Source organism: Hemicordylus capensis, chromosome 2 (genome assembly GCF_027244095.1).
Source record: "Hemicordylus capensis ecotype Gifberg chromosome 2, rHemCap1.1.pri, whole genome shotgun sequence".
NCBI lineage: Eukaryota > Metazoa > Chordata > Lepidosauria > Squamata > Cordylidae > Hemicordylus > Hemicordylus capensis.
In genome coordinates, this window is record NC_069658.1 from 252,790,460 (window position 1) to 252,811,417 (window position 20,958).

General features: G+C 47.3%; 1 protein-coding gene across 10 annotated transcripts in view; it reads right to left on the minus strand.

Moving 5' to 3' along the window:
- Nucleotides 1–2,855: 2,855 nt before the first annotated feature.
- The window catches only part of LOC128344755 (solute carrier family 2, facilitated glucose transporter member 5-like), a 61,844-nt gene continuing 43,741 nt past the window's right edge, over nt 2,856–20,958 (minus strand). For 3 of the 10 annotated variants that reach the window (XM_053295556.1, XM_053295555.1, XM_053295558.1), the window contains 5 exons: nt 19,442–19,552; nt 14,539–14,640; nt 13,928–14,003; nt 10,367–10,494; nt 2,856–4,084 (listed from right to left, as the gene is read on the minus strand). In XM_053295556.1, the coding sequence (XP_053151531.1) occupies nt 3,758–4,084; nt 10,367–10,494; nt 13,928–14,003; nt 14,539–14,640; nt 19,442–19,552 (744 nt within the window). In that variant the 3' untranslated portion in view covers nt 2,856–3,757. Of the gene's footprint in view, nt 4,085–4,136; nt 5,463–10,366; nt 10,495–13,927; nt 14,004–14,538; nt 14,641–19,441; nt 19,553–20,958 lie in introns of those variants that run through there. The other 7 variants (XM_053295557.1, XM_053295559.1, XM_053295560.1 and 4 more) reach the window with 7 other exon arrangements.

The window sequence follows — 20,958 nt, forward strand, 5'->3', positions numbered from 1 at the left end:
CGCTGCCACTGGCAGTCTTCCTATATAGGCTGAGCAGCAAGCTCAGCAGGTGGAACCAGGAAAAACTGCCCAATCACCCTTGCAGCCCCAGTCCTGCAAAGCCTCTCTGCAAGCAGTCCTGGGGGGGAGGCAGATGGCAACCAGGGAGGGCAGAAGAGAAGAGGCAAGCACCCCAGTCTCACACCCTGGGGAAGATGGTATCCTCTTCTCCTCTTCTCCAGCAGGCTTCAAACGACATGCAGCGTATATGGAGGGAATATACCCTGCAGGAGTATATGGAGTGAAGGTATGGAATGAACCTCCCTCTTGCCTACATGTCCAGTCCCAACAGAGTCTCCCCTCCACTCTCATGTGTGTCTCTGGTTTTGTTTTTGTTTTTTAAGTGCTTAGAGTTGAAAGTCCGCCTCAATATTGCATGTTTGCATGCCTGTGTAGTTTGACCATAAGGCAGATCAGACAGGGGGTAATCAGCCATCTCCTGCTGTTTTAATAAAGTGCAACTTCTAATATAGAGCAATCGCCTTCCTCCAATTGCATGAAGTTCCAGCCTCATCAGCATTCGTACACTGGAGGATAGAGAAGCACTTTCAGCCCCAGTCCATTTTTTGTTACTACAGATTCCCAGAATCCTTTGAAACAGAATACTACCATGGGGGTGGGGGGCAACCTATATTAGTGCCTGCTGCAACCAATGAGGAATTCCTGGAAATAACACACACTTAGCCAATTCCAAATAGATTTTGGGGAAGGGGGGACAACCCAGTTCTCTGCCTAGTTGTTTTCTGGTAGGGTTGTCATGTCCCCCAGAATTAGCCCCCAGATTTTGGCTCCTCCACCCGGCTGCTAAATTCCACCTGGATTTACACAGATTTCAAATGCGCTGCATGGATTGCACGGATATTACTCTGGATCCAATCGCATGGGAAGGCAGAGAAGGAGGGAAAAGTATACAGACCTGTCAAATAAATAAATAATAAATGCAAATTAGTTGCTACATAATTTGCATAATATGCAAATTGGACCACCCACATTTAGGAAGCCTGAATATGGCAACTTTATTTTCTGGACAGCAGGCACTTCAGTCTGACAGTGCAGCATTTCACACCTGAACAAAGATTAAGTGTGCTCCACACCAGAGTTCACACTACACTTTTAGTGCCCCCACCCACTGCCCAGGCATTGCTTTTCGGCAATTAGCTGCAAGTGGGGTTAAAATGGAGAGGCTCCATACATCCAGGGGCCCAGCCTACCTGTCAATGCCTGAGGAAAGATGGCAAACACATCACTCTGCAGCAGGGGCGTAGCTAGGGAAGAGGGGGCCTGTGTTCAGCACTCTCTCTGGAGGCCCCCCAGATTGAGGGAGTTAATGCAGAAAATAGGGAGGGGTGGAGCTGGAGGGCCCTCAGGAGCTGGGGGCCTGTGTTCTTTGAACCCTTTCGCTCAATTACAGCTACGCCCCTGCTCTGCAGCAAGGGTATGTCCAACTCACCCCCTTTAAGGGGGCAGCCTGAGGAGGCGAGGTAACTGGCAACTTCCTCCTCTTACTCAGTGCTCCTAAACTCTACAAGGATCAGGCCACGAGCTTCCAGCTCCTGATCCAACCATTGCAGACCTTTAAGGGATCCGGCAGCAGAGAAAGCTGCTGGCAACCTGCCACCTCGCCCCTGTACTTTGCAAAACCTGCAAGGGTCAGATCCATCCATGCTCAGATTCGGATCTGACTGCAGCTTTGACAGAGAGACTGCCAGCAGCCTCCTTTCCTAGACTTTCTCTGCCTTGAAAGCCCGCAAAGATCAGATCAGGAGCTGGAAGCAGCTTCCAATCAGGCCCTTGCAGTCAGGGGCAAGGCAGGTGGTACCTATGGCAGTGGAGGATGGGGTGCCAGACCGTGCCTACCATCCTCCTGCACCTGCCACCTGAGGCAACCCCCTTGCTGCCAAATCTCATGGAAGGGGCCCTGCATCCGGCTGTTAATATAGCACTATATTGTGGTGAGTTTGCAGCCATTAGCTGGCTGGCAGGTTCTTTTGTTTGTCGATTTTGGTTCATAGGTCTGGAGCCAGCTTGATGTTTCCCAAGTGTTATTAAATAGCTCAGCATCACTCTGGAAAAGGAAGTCATTTCAGCCATGCATCATTTATCGGATGGGAGTATGTGAGGTGACTCACCTCTCCTCTTTCCCCTGCTGGCCCCATGAGTGTTTGGTTAGCTTCAACAGATATCACTGGCAAGCTCATGAGGAAACTGTAGAGAGACAGGCCAAACTTTTGAAAGCTTGGAATGCATATGCTGGGGCACCTCAGAGAAGCCACTCGGAGAAGCTGGGGCCCCTAAGGCTGCAGGCTTTTGCTCTCCGGGAACGGGTGTAACTGGTTGCCAACTTACCAGAGTGCCCTGCTGCTCTTCCAATGCCATTTTGCTCAATGTCTTTCCTTATAAGTAAACCAAATATTGCAAAGACATCATAAGCCTCAGTGGTCACTCCTCCAAGGGAAACCAGATCCCAAGATAGTGTTGCACCATGGGCACTTCTTACCACTTGGAAAAGCTGGGAGCATGTAATAACCCCATTAACTAGTAATTCCCCTCTCCACCGTGCCACAACAGGAATAAAGCAGGGGCTGATCAGACCTGCCACCGGGGTGCTGCAAATGAAAAGGCCTTGTCCTGCATCTTGGCCAACCAGACCTCTGCTGGTGGCAACAGGACCTGAACCAAAGCCTCTGATGGAAACTGCAGTGGTGGGCAGGCTCATGTGGCATAAGGGGTCCATCAGAACAATACCATCCTCAGTGCTGAAAGTGGTTCCCAGATCCTTATTCAACAAGGACAGACAGCTACATGAGCAGCCTGAATAAGAAACTAAGTTTTTATTCCATTGCACCCGAAAGCAGGCTTTTGGCTGTTCCATAGCAAACACCCCCATCCCTGGAAGACTGTCCTCCTTGAGATGCACAAGCTTTCAGTCTCGCCCATCTGATGTTTTTGAGCACAAAATGCTCTGACATGTGATGCCCCCCCCCACTGACAAATAAGGAACGGAGGGCTCTGCACCTCCAACAAGCATTTGGCAACCCAAATCATGCACCCATACAACCAAGAGTCACCCCTTGAGAGACACTGTAGCATTGTGCCCAGCCCAACTCTTTCTTTATGCCAGACACTGCCAAAAGTGTCCGGTCACATGGAAGCTCCTTTTAGGGTGTTTCATCTGTGATGGCTCATTCACACAAACAAGACACCACGTGATGCAGCCGTTGCTCATCTCCCATCTGTCAGTTATTACCTAGAGAACTTGAGAGTCACCTCTTCTCCCTCTCCCCTTGATTTGTCTGCTCACTCTCTCTCCATCCCAGAATTCTTGCACTGCCCCCTGTGAGGAGGATTCCTAGCCTCTAACTTATGAAACGGTAGTCTGTAGAGTTAGAGGATTTCCTAAATCCCTTTGGTAGAGAGTGAAAGCTAAAAAAGAAAAAGTGCACAAACATGGATGTTAATACTAGATATGGATCAAAAGCACCAATTATGTTAAGCACATGCTTAATAGTGACATGTTTGGGTGTTGTTATTGTTACTAAATAGCAGCTAGAAGATCGCACATGTGATGGGGAAGATGTCTTAGCCTCTTGCCGTAGCTGCAGTCCAGATGTGGATTAAGAGCCCCACAACTGCCTCAAGCACATCAGAGCAACATTCCCCCATAAATAGGAAGTGTACAAATTAAAGGAGTCTATAGACCCTGGTACAGTTACAGACTCTAGGTTTGTCTCTCTTTCTTCACAAAGTGAGGGACTGAACTAGAGACCTCAGCAGACACGACCTCAGGGTTTATCCTGGCCTGCAGCACCTCCACGAATTCCATAGCAATGCTATTTTGTAAGATGCGGTCATCTTGTGAAGTACTTTCCCATCTTTCTGTCTGCCTCCTGCCTGACGATTTCTTTGGGGGCTTAGTTTTTTCCATGACCTTCCTGATTTCCAGAAAGGTCTTCTGCTTGGTTTCTGGTGCAGCCTTGAGGATGTACCAAAAGCTGGCTGTGCTGAAAGGCAAGAATACGAGGAAGCTGTAGGGACCAATTCCTTTCTAGAGATTTAAAAAGGAAGGGAAGAAGAGAGAGCAAAAGAAATAGACCTGATCACAATGTAGATGTTTATTTATCACATTTATATTCTCTTGAGCTGCTTCTTCCAAGGAACTCAGGCCAGGGTTGTCTTGTGGAGTTTTTTGTTTTTGTTTTTTGTTTTGTAATCTTCCCAAGCGCCCCTGGAAGGAAGCTTAGAATCGGGGGGGGGGGCCTGGCTGGAGGGCAGGCAGGCTGCACAGGAAACCAGGAAGAAAGTGTGCATTCCCCAACTAGGGCTCCCAGATGTGGACTTTTACCCTGGATTTGCAACTATTCCCCCCCCCACCCGCAACTATTTCCGTGCTGGAGGGAGTTTCCAGAGTTCCAGTTCCAGTGATCCTGCTGCAAGTGCCGAGTGGCCCAAATCTGTGTGTAGGCCTATTGGAAACAATGGACTTACTCATGTGTAATGTTTGCTGTGTGGCGGTAGGAGGAGCTGTTTTGTATGCTGCTGCTGCGCCAACCATTTCCATCCTATTTCTCCAGCCACATGTTTTTTGCAGCAGCCTGCCTCCTCCTTTTCTCAGTGACTCACTGTGTCTGGCCCAGTGGCCCCAAGGAGGGACTTCTTCTTCTGACTGTGCCGTGGCAGTGTGTCTGTCTTTGCTGCTCTACAGCACAGCCAGAAAGCTCCCTCCAGGTCAGGAAACTTGTGTTTCCCGTATATGCACCACTGTGGAGGGGAAGCTAGTGTGGAGAGGGGGGGGGTGTTCTTCCCCCACAAAAAATGAAATTAAAATGCACCATTTGGCCCATGAGATTCTGTGATCCAGAGGTCACTGGTGGCAAACTGTGTGGAAAGGGTTCTGTGGTGTTTTCTCTCCCCTTTGAAAATGAAAAGAAAATGCACCATTTGTCCCATAGAATTCTGTGATCCAGTCAGAGAAAGGCTGGTGTTTGAACTGTGTGGGAAAAGGGGTGGGTGTGAGTTGTATTTATTCTCAAATTATCTGGTTTTTAGGAGAGCATGCACATATTATACCAATCAGCATATTTAAATTTCATGCCATTTTAAAACATGAAAAATGGAGACTTTTTAGACTTTTGGTGAATAGCACCAACTATTTCCACCTTTTTGGTGACAGATTTCAACTTTTTTCACCACCTGGACCTGGCAACCCTATCCCCAGCCCAGTCAGTTGCTGGAAGCAGAAGTGTGTGAACTGGAGCCTGGAGGAATGGAGTATGCAAGACACATTGCTTTGTTGAGCAAACACAAGCAGAAAGCACTTATCTTTATCTTAGGCCTGGCAGCCATTCCAAAGGCTTCCCTCTATCTGCAAATCAGAGGGGTTGCTATTTCACACACTCCATTTCCATCTGTGCCTGAGGAGAGCTCTGAAAATGTAGCAACGTATGAAGCTGGTATTTAAGAGAACATCTTCTTCACCATGAGCCCCACTACCTGTTGAGATCATCTAGAGAGGTTTGCCTGCAGTTGCTGCCAACTCACTTGGCGGCTACTTGGGAACAGGCCTTCTCCGTTGCTACCCCTGGACTTTGGAATCACTCCCTGTTGAAATAAGAGCCTCCCCATCTCTGGCAACTTTTTAAAAGGTGCTGAAGACACATTTATTCACCCAGGCTTTTAATTTGATTCATTGTTTAAATTTTAATGCTGGTTTTAAATGATTTTAATGTTGGTGTTTTTGATGTTTAATGATTTTAATTGTTGAATTACAGGAGGAGGGACGCTGCCTGTGGTGGCGGGCCTGCCACCGAAGGGGTCACCACCGAAGGGATGAGGGCCAGGCTGTTTGGCTCAAGATCCCTCGTGGGTGTGTCAATGGGGGTGGGTATTATAATGGGGCTTCTCTTTGAAATCTTGAGTGAGCTGAGTTTCAATGTGTCTGGGTCTGTCTGGAGATGGGGAGACAGGGGGTGTATCCACTGATTATGGGGCAGCTATTCCAGTGGTGGTGGGGAATAGAAGGAATAACGTTGTCAGGTCAGCAGGCCATTGCAGGGGACGGGAAATCAGAAACTTAATTGCTGTCTCCCCTTCTGACTGTCTTGCCAGCTTTTTGACCTTGGAAAGCAATGCTAACCACCCACAGAGCCTCATCTTGCTCCTTTATAATGCCAGGTTGGTCCAGAATAAACCTGAAATCATCCATAATTTGATTCTGGATGAAAGGGCCGATCTGGTATGTATTACAGAGACTTGGTTGGGGGAGGCTGGTGGCCCGGTCTGGTCCCGGCTTCTTCCTCCAGGGTACTCTGTTGAGGAGCAGGGGAGGGGAAGTGAATGGGGAGGTGGAGGGGCTGTGGTCTACAAGAGTAATATCTCCCTTGCCAGGATCCCTGTCGAAGTGTCTGGCCATATTGAATGTGTATACCTAAGTTTGGGGACCAGGGATAGGCTGGGACTTCTGTTGGTGTACCAATAGCGCCGCTACCCGAGAGAGTCCCTAACTGAGCAGATGGTCTTGGTCTTGGGTTTGGCGTTGGAGTCTCCCAGGCTTGTGATGCTGGGGGACTTCAATGTTCACTTTGGGACCAATTTGTCCGGAGTGGCTCAGGAGTTCATAGTGGCCATGACGACTATGGGCCTATCCCACGTGGTCTCGGGACCGACGCATATTGCTGGTCACATGCTTGATCTGATCTTCCACTCTGAACAGGGTGGTGTTCCATGGGTGGGGACTCCTGTGATTTCCCCTTTGTCATGGATGGACCACCATCTGGTTAAGGTTGGACTCACGAACACATCCCACCTCCGCAGGGGTGGAGGGCCCATTAGGATGGTCCACCCGAGAAGGTTACTGGATCCAATAGGATTCCAAGAAGCGTTGGCTCTTCTGGTGACCCTGTCGACACTCTGGTGGAGAATTAGAATAATCAACTCACCAGGGCAGTGGACACGATCGCACCTAAGCGTCCTCTCCAACCCACTTTGAAATTGGCCCCTTGGTATACAGAAGAATTACAGGGGCTGAAGTGGCGAGGTAGATGACTAGAGCGCAAGTGGAGGAAGACTTGACTCGAATCTGACAGATTATTACATAGAGAACATTTGAAGATCAATGCTCAGGCGATACGTGCGGCAAAGAAATGCTTCTTTTCCTCCCGTATAGGCTCTGCAAGCTCACGTCCGGCTGAGTTGTTCAGGGTCATGTGAAGGGGCTAATGTGCACCCCTTCCCCCTTGAATCAGTACTTAGAACCAACAATTACGCGCTGTGATGTTTTCATTGAGTTTTTTGTGGACAAAATATCTCGTATTCAGGCCGACTTGAATTCAAACTCAACAAATGTTACAGAGTCTGATGCCGAGGTGTCCAGCAGCTCCTCTTATGTGATGACCCTGGATCAGTTTCAGGTTGTGGACAAGTTGCTTGGAATGGTGCACCCTACCACCTGCCCTCTTGATCCTTGTCCGATATGGCTTATACTATCTGGCAGGGAGGCTGTTGCTGAAGGCCTGGTAGAGATTCTAAATGCTTCTCTGAGGGACGGTAGGATGCCTCCTTGTCTTAAGGAGGCAATCATTAGACCACTTCTGAAGAAGCCTGCCTTGGATCCCTCAGAGTTAAATAACTACAGGCCTGTTTCCATGGTTGAGCAAGGTGATTGAGAAGGTGGTGGCCTCCCAGTTCCAGGCAGTCTTGGAGAAAACGGATTATCTAGACCAGGCCTGCTCAACTTAGGCCCCCCAGCTGTTTTTGGACTACAACTCCCATAAGCCCCAGCCACAGGGGCCAATAGCCAGGGGTTATGGGAGTTGTAGGCCAACATCTGCAGGAGGGCCGAAGTTGAGCAGGCCTGATCTAGACCCATATCAAACTGGCTTCTGGGTGGGCTATGGGGTGGAGACTGCCTTGGTTGGCCTGATGGATAATCTCCAATTGGGAATTGACAGAGGGAGTGTGACTCTGTTGATCCTTTTGGATCTCTCGGTGGCTTTTGATACTATTGACCATAGTATCCTTCTGGAACGTCTGAAGGGATTGGGGGTGGGAGGCACTGCTTTGCAGTGGTTCCGATCTTACCTCACTGGCACATTCCAGATGGTGTCTCTTGGAGACTGTTCATCAAAATCTGAACTTTCATATGGTGTCCCTCAGGGCTCTGTATTGTCTCCAAAGTTGTTTAACATCTACATGAAACCACTGGGAGAGATCATCAGGAGATTTGGTGCATGATACTATCAGTATGCTGATGACATCCAAATCTGTTTCTCCATGTCAGCATCATCAGGAGAGGGCATAACCTCCCTAAACACCTGCCTGGAGGCAGTAATGGGCTGGATGAGGGATAATAAACTGAGGCTGAATCTAGACAGAGGTACTTATTGTGTGGGGTCGAAACTCAGGAGAAAATTTTGATCTGCCGGTTCTGGATGGGGTCACACTCCCCTGGAAGGAACAGGTCCACAGTCTGGGGGTGCTTTTGGATCCGAACCTCTCCCTGGTGTCCCAGGTTGAGGCGATGGCCAGAGGTGCTTTTTGTCAGCTTCGGCTGATATGCCAGCTGCGTCCGTTTCTTGGGATGAACGACTTCAAAACAGTGGTACATCTGCTGGTAACTTCTAGGCTGGATTACTGCAATGCAGTCTATGTGGGGCTGCCTTTGTACGTAGTCCGGAAACTGCAGTTGAACACGGCAGCCAGGTTGGTCTCTGGGTCATCTAGGAGAGACCATATTACTCCTGTGTTGAAGGAATTGCACTGGTTGCCAATACGTTTCCAGGCAAATTACAAGGTGCTGGTTATTACCTATAAAGCCCTAAACAGCTTAGGCCCCCTGGGTATTTAAGAGAATGTCTTCTTCGCCATGAGCCCCACTGCCTGCTAAGATCATCTGGAGAGGTTCGCCTGCAGCTGCCGCCAACTCATCGGGTGGCCACTTGGGAACGGGCCTTCTCTGTTGCAGCCCCAGGACTTTGGAATGCGCTCCCTGTAGAAATAAGAGCCTCCCCATCTCTGGCAATTTTTAAAAGGGACTGAAGACACATTTATTGACCCAGGCTTTCAATTAGCTTTATAATTTTAAATAATGTTAATACTGGGTTTTGAATGTTTTTAATCCTTTAAATGATTTTAATTGTTAATTGATTTAATGTTTTAAATGATTTTAATTGTAAACTGCCCAGAGACGCAAGTTTTGGGCAGTATAGAAATATTTTAAATAAATAAATAAAATAAAATAATTGATTTGTCTTTTATTTTAACTGTTAATTGATTTTAATTGTTTTTATTTATTGCAAACCGCCCTGAGCCATTTTTGGAAGGGCAGTATATAAATCAAATAAATAAATCAAATAAATAAATCAAATAAATAAGTCTGAGTCAGACCACTGGGCTGTCTAGCTCAGGTTTGTCTGCACTGACTGGCAGCAGTTCTCCAAGGTTTTAGGCAGGAGTCTTTCCCAGCCCTGCCTAGAGATTCCAAGGATTAAACCGGGGACCTTCTACATGAAAAGCAGCTGCTCTATCTCTGAGCTCTGGTCCCATCCCCAAGCCAAAATCTCAGCAGCACAATCCACAGACTCGGATCATGAGATCCTCTGACAGGCCAAACTGAATGATAGGCTTGCTCAATGCCATGCCAGTGAGCCTTATGACCAACTGGGGATTTGAAGCCGAGTCTGCCTACTACACCATGTTGCAACAAATGCACATTTGTGAGAGGTCTTTTTTTAAAAAAAAAAATTAAAACACTGGCCTGAATTTTTCCACATAGCAAATGATGATGAGTTGAGCACCCCAAGGACCTCATCTTCATATGCATTGGGATGGCGGAGCAGGCTGGGCCTTGTTTACTGATTCATCAGGACACAGGAAGCTGCCATATACCGAGTCAAACCATTGGTCCATCTAGCTCAGTATTGTCTACACCAGACCTACTCAACTTCAGCCCTCCTGCAGATGTTGGCCTCCAACTCCCATAATCCCTGGCTATTGGCCACTGTGGCTGGGGATTATGGGAGTTGTAGTCCAAAAACAGGTGGGGGGATAAGGTTGAGCAGGCCTGTCAGCAGCTTCTCCAGGGTTACAGACAGGAATCTCTCTCAGCCCTATCTTGGAGATGCCATGGAGGGAACTTGGAACCTTCCCAGAATGGCTCCATCCCCTAAGGGCAGTATCTTACAGTGCTCACACATGTAGTGCCCCATTCATATGCAACCAGGGTGGACCCTGCTTAGCAAAGGGGACAATTCATGCTTGTTACCACAGGACCAACTCTCCCCACCCAGACCACGCAGTCCCTCCCACCACACTGATCTACAAAATTACTCACGTTTATATGGAGCATAATGACCCATAATAGAAATTTGGACAACCAATGCACACATCCCCCAATCACATAGGCTGAGGACCGGGATGACTGAAGGAACAGTTCCGTTGTCATCAGGAAGGGAATTGAACCTGGGAGGAGGGAAAGAATTGTGGCATTGAATACCTTCCTTCCTTCCTTCCTTTCTTTCTTTCTTTCTTTCTTTCTTTCTTATTGATTGAACACATTTGTATACTACCCAAAACTCAGGTTCTCTAGGTGGTTTACAACAAAACAATAAAAACAACCAGTAAAAAGATGAAAACATTTCAACAATTAAAATTTAAAATGTTAGAACTATTAAAACAATCCTATATAATAAAAGGCTAAGTGAGTGTCCGTGGCCTTGGAACGTTGGGGATCTGCGTCCCTGTCTCCCTGGGCTGTTCTGGGCCTGCGCAAAGCGCAGGCCCAGAACATCCCAAGGGAGACAGGACCCCCAATGCCAGTGTTCCAAAGCCACCAAACACTCGACCTCCTGCTGTCGCCCGCCCGCCCGCCCTCCCGCCACCACCGTTCCGGGCCCACCGGCGGCCATTTCGCCCCTATCCCCGGTCCTCCATGCACGGCCCCACGGGCAGCCATTACGGCCGGATCGCTGTCTGCCCGCCCGCCCGCCATCACTGTCCCGCCCTCACCCACAGCCATTTCGGACCAATCCCAGGTCCTCCTTGCACGGCCCCACGGGCAGCCATTTCCCACCCAACACTGCCGTTGGCCGCCCACCCGCCCTCCCTCCCTCCCAACTGCCGAGCCCTCCTTACCCCAGCCATGTCCGTCGGGCAAAAAACTCCTAAAATCCAGAGAGACAGAGGAGCTCGCAAGCAGAGCTCCTCTCTTTGCAACGGCTCTGCCCGAACTGACACTATGGCCGTAAAGGGCGCAATAGGCGTCCTTTGCGTCCAAACTGACAGTACGGGCACAGGCTTTGCAAGAGAGAGGAGCTCTGCTTGCGAGCACCTCTCTTCCGCTGAAATTAAGCAGTTCTTCGCCTGACCACCGACACCAGTGTCCCGGCCCCTTTTGGAGTCTCCAAAAGGGAAGGCGTGTGAGCGGAGCCGCCGTCGCCTCTTCTCTCTCTCACCCAACCCCCCGCCCCGCACACATGCACTCCCTGTTGTGGGTTAGCAAGATGGCCCCCACGGCTTCCCCTGCCCTTTTCCTGCTTGGCGGGAGCTGTGGGGAAAGCGCTAAGCGCCTCCTGCCCCAGTCTTTCTCCCGCCTTCTTCTGCTTCATCCCTCTCCACCTGGAAAAGGCTGCTTGCCACCCACCGCCTCCAGCCAAGCGGGTGCCGGCACCCTTTGCTGCTGCTGTCGCCGCCACTGCTGCTGTTGCTTTTGCCCCCCGCCGTAATGCCATGCCCCGCAGCCACAGCGGAGGAGAAGACGAGGGCGGCTCCGCCGGGCTCTGGCTGAAGAGCAGCTCAATGTGTGCCACGGCGGCAGCAGCAGCGATGGCATGAAGGATGTAGAGTCCAGCCAGAGCAGGGTCCTCCTGAACTCAGCACTCGTCCCCCCCCCCGGGGACGGATTGCTTCTCTTGGACACTGGCGGCGGCCTTGGCTTGCGGGAGAGCCAGCAAGGAAGAGCCCGGATGAGCCTGCTGGGGAAGCTGCTCTTCTACAGCTCTTCTAGCGCCCGTTAAGCGCCCCAGCGACTCCCCTCCTTCCACCGCCCCCTCCCTCCCTCCCTTCCCCCCCACCCCTCCCTCCCTTCCCCCCCACCCTCGGAGGTAGGCGGGTGAGCATACCAGGTCTTAAACCATTTTTTTTGACTGCACTTTTTAAAAACTGCATTGTCTTGATCTTTGGATTTAATTGACTCATTTTTTCATGTAATGCAAATTGTCTTGGGAGCCCTTGATAGGGTGAAAAGGGAGCATATATAAACCTTAAGTAATGATATAATAATTAAATTAACTAGACATTAGACATTAAAAAGACAACAGACTTCAAATCCACATGCTAATGCTCTGATGTAGAAATGAACCCTCGCCCTGCAACCTCTTTCTTATTCCTTTTAATGAGGGGAGCACATTTGTTTGTATATTCTTTGGGTCCACAGAGACCGGCTTCTTCCATTCGAATGAATGTAACAATGTGTGAATGGAACGGAATGTGTGCATACATCAGGGCGAACATGAACCAAGATCAAAAAAGATGTTACATCAAGCATGCAATTGGCCCTGGCATGTGAACCTTTTTTGCTTTTCCTTTTCTTTATTCTTTTGCTTTTTGCGAAATAATAGCTGCAGACCTAATCTGTATCGGGATCACAGAATGGGGGAGGGGGGCTTTACTCTTTGCTCTTGCCATGGTCCTGATTCAGATTCCTCCCCCCCAACCTACAGCTGCTTGCCCCTGTTGGGGAGTCTACACACAATATTCACAAAATCACTTGACAACCTGATTAGAAGGGTTCGTCATAACTTTCTGATTCACTGACTGTCTTCGTATAAGGCCAAATTAACACAAACTGTATTTGATTAACACAGAAGATATCCTAGCTAAACCAAAAAAAGGGAGTGTTTACTACATTAAAATAAACAGTTCTATATCAACTCTCAGTGCAGCAGTAGGGCAGACTATGACTGTAAACTGCACGCTTTAGAGAGACTTTTATGGCTTTTAATTTATCAACGAAAATAATTAGCACACTTTGTGGCAGCCAGTGATGGAATTTATTCCTTTGGAAGGCATTAGTTTCCTGTCCTTAAAGCTACATCATGTCCTTCCTTTTCTATTAAACTTGAACTGGGGGCACTAAGAAGTCACTAAAAGGAAATGAAGAGGTTTTTTGGCAGTGCTCTCATGCAGCCAGCCCCAAAGAGCGAGCCCGTTAAAGGTAGAAAAGAGGAAAAGAGAAAGAAAACAGAAAGAAGGGAGTGAGAAGAGGTGGAAGAAAGGAAGGAAAGGAAAGAGAGAGGGAGAGGGAGAGAGAAGGAAGGGAGGAAAGAGAGAGGGAGAGAAAGAAAAAAAAGGAAGGAAAGGATGGCGAGAGGGAGGGAGAAGGAAGGAATGGAGAGAGAGAGAGAGAGAGAGAGAGAGAGAGAGAGAGAGAGAGAAGAAAGAAAGGAAAGAGGGAAAGAGAAAGAAAAAAGAAAGAAGGGAAGGAGAAGAGGGGGAAGAAATGAAGGAAAGGAAGGAGAGGGAGAGAAAAGGAAGGAATGAAAGAGAGAGAGAGAGAAAGAAAAAGAAAAAAGGAAGGAAAGGAGGGCGAGAGAGAGGGAGAAGGAAGGGGGGGGAGGTACTAGCGCCCGTTATTTTAACGGGCTTAAAAATACTAGTATCTAACTAAAAGCCTGGGTGAACAAATGCGTCTTGACTGCCTTTTAAAAAGTTGTCAGAGATGAGGAGGCTCTTATTTCAGCAGGAAGTGTGTTCCAAAGCCTCGGGGCAGCAGTGGAGAAGGCCTGTCCCCGAATAGCCACCAGACGAGCTTTAATTGACTCACAAATGTATTTCTCCCATTTGTATTTTGCAGTTCCTTCAAGGAGCTCAGTACATCCATCATCTGAACACTTACTTGGCCCAATGGTGTATCCAATAGTGAATACTGTGGCTAAAATTGTGCTTATGTAAGGCATCCACCATATGATATTCTGTGGGGAAAAGATAACCAGTTCATGCACAATCTACCGTTCATGCATATTCCTTAAGACAGGATTAACCTTATTTTAGGGGATGTCCCTTCTGTGCTGTTGGCCCATTGCTAGCCTATAGAATGCAAAAGATGCCAAAGAACAGCAAGAGCTCTGCCTATATAGACCATGTGGCACCAGACTACAACATCCAAGCTCCTTTTGCAGGAAAGATCTGTCAAGGAGAATCTACAGCCCTGCCCACTCCGCTCCATGAACCCTTCTCATGAAATCCAAGTGAATTTTAAATTCAGACATAATCTTTCTCTCTTCTTCTATGGATGAACCAACCAGAAGGAAATCCTGTTTTTCACAACACAACTGTTCTAAAGCATATGTTTGGGAAATGTTTGCTAAGTCTACCGCCAACTTCCCAGGTGGCTCCAAGGGTGCTATTCAGGAAGGCTTATGGAGGAGAAGGGGAGGGTGCCAAAGGCAGCCAATCCTCCAGTACAAGCCTAAATTACACAAGTGCTTGGAATTTTGAATTACAAACCTTGAGTTCAAGGGTCATGGTTAACAGAATGGAGGTGACATTGCAGATCCCAAAGCCAGTGAGAAGCAGAAACCTCCGGCCCCAAAAATCAATGACAAAGATCTAGAGCATATAAAGGCAGGGAAGAGAGAGAGCCACCATGGACAGTGTTAAATTCATTCATTCCTTCATTCTCATTCTTTCATACATTCAGCATATATCGCCCAATGATTAGTCTCTAGCCCATTTCCAGCCTTCAAAACAAAACAGTAGACAATTCAACAGTGAAAATCAAAACAAAAACAAAACATTTAGATTCTGCTTCCAAGTGCCTAGTTAAGACCTTCTTAAAAACCGACAAAGAAGTCAGATTTCATATTCCAGCAGGGAGCATGTTCCAAAGCTCAGGAATGGCTGCAGGGAATGGCTACAGGGAAGGCCTAGCAAGCTGGCAGCAACTGTAAGCAAACCTCCAGAACGGCCTTTAATAAGCTGTGAGGAGTCTATAGCATTCTCATCAATAACATGAGCCTAAGCCATTTAGGGCTTTTCAGGTAATTATCAGCACTTTTTATTTTGCCCAGAAACATATAGGCAGCCAGGGTAATGTTTTTAAAACAGGAGTAAAATGGTCTCTCCAAGATGTCCAAGAATTTGGAATCAAATTAGTGCTTGGCTGTGAAGTACATTGGTTGACACTGGATCAGCCACTGAAGGACCAGAAGCAGGGGACTTGACTGAGGACAGATGGGGCAGTCAAGCAGCAAGGCAAAGCAAGTCTGTGTGGCTGTCAAGAGTCAAGCCAAAGACAGTTCTTAGATGGGGTCGACAGGACACCACTGGTTCCTTGGATAATCTATCTCCTCCTGAGCTGAGTGAACGCGCTCTCCCTTCCTGCCAGTGTCAGGGGGCACTGTAGAACAATGACACTCAGGCCAGCTGGTTCTCCCCCTGTAAGTTGCCCTGGTATCACAGAGGTGTGCTACCTGGGCAACCCCCTGGTAACCCCCTAGGGCAATCCCCTAGGGCCTTCCATTGTGAAGAATTGTAGATATGCAGGGATTTGTATCCTCCTCAGAGTTGTGCTAGAGTTGCAATTCCATTATCTGGAGACCAAAGACTTCCTGGTGTCTTTCAACACCTCTCCCCCCGCCCCCTTCTATCTCTTGTAGATTTCAAGAGACTGTTGCCCACTGGAAATCCAGGACTTGAGCATAGCTGTGATTGAGCAGCAGCATGTCCCATATCCCAAAAGCAACAGAAGCAAAGCAAAGAATCCATACTGTTTCTAATTCGGGCTTTAGGTCATGTGAAAAATAAAAATCATTTTGCAAGCTGATTTTCACTTCACACAGCCTCCAAGTCAAACTGGAAGCCAGACTGTGAGCTGGTTTTCACAAGCAAACTTGGGACAAGAGGATCATGCAGCCAGACTCCAAGGCCCATTCACGCTCCCAAGAAAGTAATGTGTCTGCAAAAATCGAGGTAGGAAGAGTGGGAAGTGATAGGCTGCTAGCCCCAACCTGGGTAGGACGGAGGCAGCCAACCCATGTTATGTACCCTGCATTGTATCGAGGTGGAGGAAAAGCACTTCCTATGCTGTCCTGTGGCCAACACATGTTCATGACACATGACTGTTCCTCAGGAAGGTGCATGGTGCTTGGAGCCTGTATGGATGCTCCTCCTACCCTGATTTTGATCATGAGAACCAACCTAATGTGTGGAACATAAGAACAGCCCTGCTGGATCAGGTCCAAGGCCCATCCAGTCCAGCATCCTGTTTCACACAGTGGCCTACCAGATGCCTCTGAGAAGCCCACAGGCAAGAGGTGAGGGTATGCCCTCTTTCTTGCTGTTGCTCCCCTGCATCTGGTAATTAGAAGCAACGTGCCTCTGAGGCAGGAGGTGGCCTACAGTCACCAGACTAGTAGCCATTGATAGACCCGTCCTCCATGAATTTATCTAAACTCTTCTCAAAGCCATCCAGGCTGTTTGCTGTCGCCACATCTTATAGCAGAGAATTCCATAGGTTGGTTATGCGTTGTGTGAAAAAGTACTTCCTTTTGTCAGTCCTAAATTTCTTGGCAATCATTTTCATGAGATGACCCCTGGTTCTAGAGTTATGCGAGAGGGACAAAAATTACTTGCTATCAACTGTCTCCATACCATGCATCCATTGACCTCTATGTTTAAAAAAAACCATATAGCTGGCTATAGAGACATGTGGCAGCCTTGTGCAAGACCCACACAAAGTCAGACTTTTATTTAAAAAAATTAAAAAGTAGTAAGGTAGAATGACAGTCATTCACTACACATGGGCACATACTTGATCCTTCTCTACCTGTGCACTTGAAAAGGAAGGAAGAGGCAGGGCGCCAAAAATGGGCCAGAAGGTCAACAATTTGCTTGTCCAAATGAAGAGAACAGAAAGGAACACAAACTCTGTCAAAAGAAATGCAAGGTAACAATAAGGGAGGCAAAAAGAGAGTTTGAGGAACATTTAGCCAAAAGTATCAAGGGGAATAACAAAAACTTCTTTAAGTACATCAGAAGCAGGAAACCTGCCAGGGAGGCAGTTGTACCATTAGACAATGAGGGAGTGAAAGGGATTATTAAGGAGGATATGGAGGTTGCAGAGAAGAATGAGTTCTTTGCGTCTGTCTTCACAGCAGAGGATACTGAGCATATACCTGTTCCTGAACCAGGCTTTTTAGGGATGGAGGCTAGAGAGCTGAGTCAGATAGAAGTGACAAGAGATGTACTTAATTGTCTGGAAAAACTAAAAGCTAACAAATCACCAGGGCCGGATGGCATCCATCCAAGAGTCCTCAAAGAACTCAAACATGAAATTGCTGACCTCCTTGCTAAAATTTTCAACTTATCCCTGAAATTGGGCTCTGTACCAGAGGACTGGAGAGTAGCAAATGTAACACCAATTTTCAAGAAGGTATCCAGGGGCGATCTGGGAAATTATAGGCCGGTTAGCCTAACGTCTGTTCCAGGCAAATTGATGGAAAGCATTCTCAAGGATAAAATTGTAAAGCACCTAGAAGAACAGGCCCTGCTGGGAGTGAGCCAGCATGGCTTCCGCAAAGGTAAATCTTGCCTCACCAACATTTTGGACTTCTTTGAGGGTGTCAACGAGTGTGTGGCTCAAGGTGATCCAATTGACATAGTCTACCTGGACTTCCAAAAAGCTTTTGACAAGGTTCCTCATCAAAGACTCCTGAGGAAACTTAGCAGTCATGGGATAAGGGAACAAGTACATGTGTGGATTGCTAACTGGCTGAAAGACAGTAAACAGAGGGTAGGTATCAATGGAGAGTTTTCACAATGGAGGGAAGTAAGAAGGGTGTCCCCCAGGGATCTGTACTGGGTCCGGTGCTTTTTAATGTATTCATATATGATCTAGAAGTAGGGGTAAGCAGCGAGGTGGCCAAATTTGCAGATGATACCAAACTCTTTTGGGTAGTGAAATCCAAAACGGATTGTGAGCAGCTCCAAAAGGATCTCTCCAAACTGGGGGAGTGGGCGACAAAATGGCAAATGCAGTTCAGTGTTAGCAAGTGTAAAGTGATGCACATTGGGACAAAACCCCCAGCTTCAAGTATATGCTGATGGGATGTGAGCTGTCGGTGACTGACCAGGAGAGGGATCTTGGGGTCGTGGTGGACAGCTCATTGAAAGTGTCGACTCAATGTGCGGAAGCTGTGAAAAAGGCAAATTCCATGCAAGGGATCATTAGAAAGGGGATTGAAAATAAAACGGCTAATATTATAATAACCTCATACAAATCTATGGTGCGACCACACTTGGAGTACTGCGTACAATTCTGGTCACCACATCTTGAAAAGGACATTGTAGAACTGGAAAAGGTGCAGAAGAGGGCAACCAACATGATCAGGCGCCTAGAGCACCTTTCTTCTGAGGCAAGACTACAACACCTGGGGCTTTTTAGTTTAGAAAAAAGACTGCGGGGAGACCTGATAGAGGTCTATAAAATCATGCATGGTTTGGAGAAACTGGAGAGAGAGGAATTCTTTTCCCTCTCACACAACACTAGAACCAGGGGTCACTCCATGAAATTGATTGCCAGGAGGTAACAAGAAACGGAAGTACTTTTTCACACAACGCGTGATCCACTTGTGGAACTCTTTGCCACAGGATGTGGTGACAGCCAACAACCAGGATGGCTTTAAGAGGAGTTTGGATAACTTCATGGAGGAGAGGTCCATCAATGGCTACTAGTCGGAGGGCTCTGGGCCACCACCAGTCTCAAAGGCAGGATGGTTCTGAGAACCAGTTGCAGGGGAGTAATGGCAGGAGAGAGGGCACGCCCTCAACTCCTGCCTGTGGCTTCCAGCAGCATCTGGTGGGCCACTGTGAGAAACAGGATCCTGTACTAGATGGGCCTTGGGCCTGATCCAGCAGGGCTGTTCTTATGTTCTAACAGGGAGAGTATGCAGTGTGAACAATCCCTGATTAGAAAAACATTAAGGAACTGTGGCCAAACTTCATAAGGAGAAACATAACCATGTACACCGCTCTGGGCTCCTTGGAGGATGAGCAGGATATAAATGTAAAAATAAATAATAACAATAAATAAGACCTAAGTCTTATGAACATAAGACATGGGTCTTATGTTGAATATGAATATGACCAGCTTTACTCTGAATTATGCCTGAAAATGTATTTGGTTTATTTATAAACCATTTATTTCTGGTTTGACTACTCTCATCCCAGGTCATCTGATATTAGACCACTTCCTCCCACACTAAAGCTCACAGTCTAGAAAGGCTCCCAGGTTTCAGCTAAACTGGTAGAAAACTGATATACACGTTTCTAACACAGATATATGCTTAGGAGAAAAATGAGCTCAGAGGCTTAAAGCAGGGACGGGTAGAAAATGATGGTGGAGGCTTACCGAAAATACATGTGCGAAGAGGAGGACAAAGTGTGCTGCCATCTGGAGGTAGTGGATATTGGGTCCTCCTATCTTTGTACTCCGATAGATATCAGCTGCGTAATAGTATGCCTGAAATCAGACCACAGCAATCAAAAGTCTTACTTTCACAGAAGATGACCTTGGCCTCCCTGAATTTGGGGGGGAAGGGAGTGGAAAAACCCTGCACAGAACCATGAATCTCAGCTGCCCTTAATCTAGAAGGTTTTCACTTGCTGGAAGATGAAGACATTTACTCTAGCTTCTTCCTCACCAGTTATGCAATTACAGACTCTTCACTATTGTGATGTGCTTTTTTCCTTCTTCTTCAAACCAGGTCTTATTTTGGTGTCTTACAAGTGTGAAGAATTTTGGGGAAGGAGCTCATCAAAAGCAACCAGCTTCCATGCGTTTGTGTCCTGACAAAATCTGCCTCAAAGCCTAAGAGGACAATCCTAAGAGATCAATCCTCGAATTAATGTCTACCCGCAACTTGTTTATATATCCTGAAGGAATGAATCCAAAGATGAAACAAGCTTAAAAAAAAAAATCACAATTCATCATAAACAGAAAATGTAATAGTTGAAATAGTCTATAGCTCCTATTAAGATTAGAGACACCTGGCTCATGTCCCTTTCTTTTCAAAATCAGGGTTTAAACAGATATGACCATCACATGTCCCCTGACCAAAGTTTACTGTAACAGGGATTCCCAGATGTTATTGACTACAACTCCCATAATTCCTAGCCATTGCAGCTGTGAAGTTGTAGTCAACAACATCTGTGAATCAATTTTACAGGGAGCACTGCCCCTGACCTACATTACCCTCCAGTAACATCAAGGAAAATAAAAATGCAGCATGCCACCGCCACCACCGTAAAAGTGTTTCAAGTAGTAGCAAATGTACTGGATCAGAGAAGATGCAGAGCACCATGTCATTTTCCTTTTACTAGATCTTACCTGGGAGAGACATAAGGAAGGCCCAGGCCAGCAAGATGCATGCATCCCCTGAAATGTCTAGTTAAATTAGTGCTCACATAAATAATAGCAGGATGGTTGATTATGAGTGACGTGGAGTTCATGGTTTCCAATTGCAGGGGTAGGCAACAAACAGCGCCTTCGTTGAATTTGGCCCCAAGTTCAAGCTTCATTTGGACCCTTGGTTGTTCTGCTGGACTCAGTCAAGAGTCGGTAACCAAGTTTGCTCATCAGTTTAATGGTAAAGAAGTAATTCAGTGTCTCGTGAGGGATGTGAAAGAGATATAGAAGTCTGTGCCAATTCCACTCTAAAGCTTGACCATATGAGGACATGGTTCTCTTCGCCCCCAAGTGCACAGAAGCTGACCACTCCTAGAGAGACACTGTGATTTACAGATGTCCCAGTATGTTCCCTAAACATCTGCATCTGAAATATCCTGGATTTTCTTGTTTGTACAGGCAAAAACTGCCAATTCAAGATAACAAGGCACTCACTTGTTATCTTGTTATCACTAGGATGG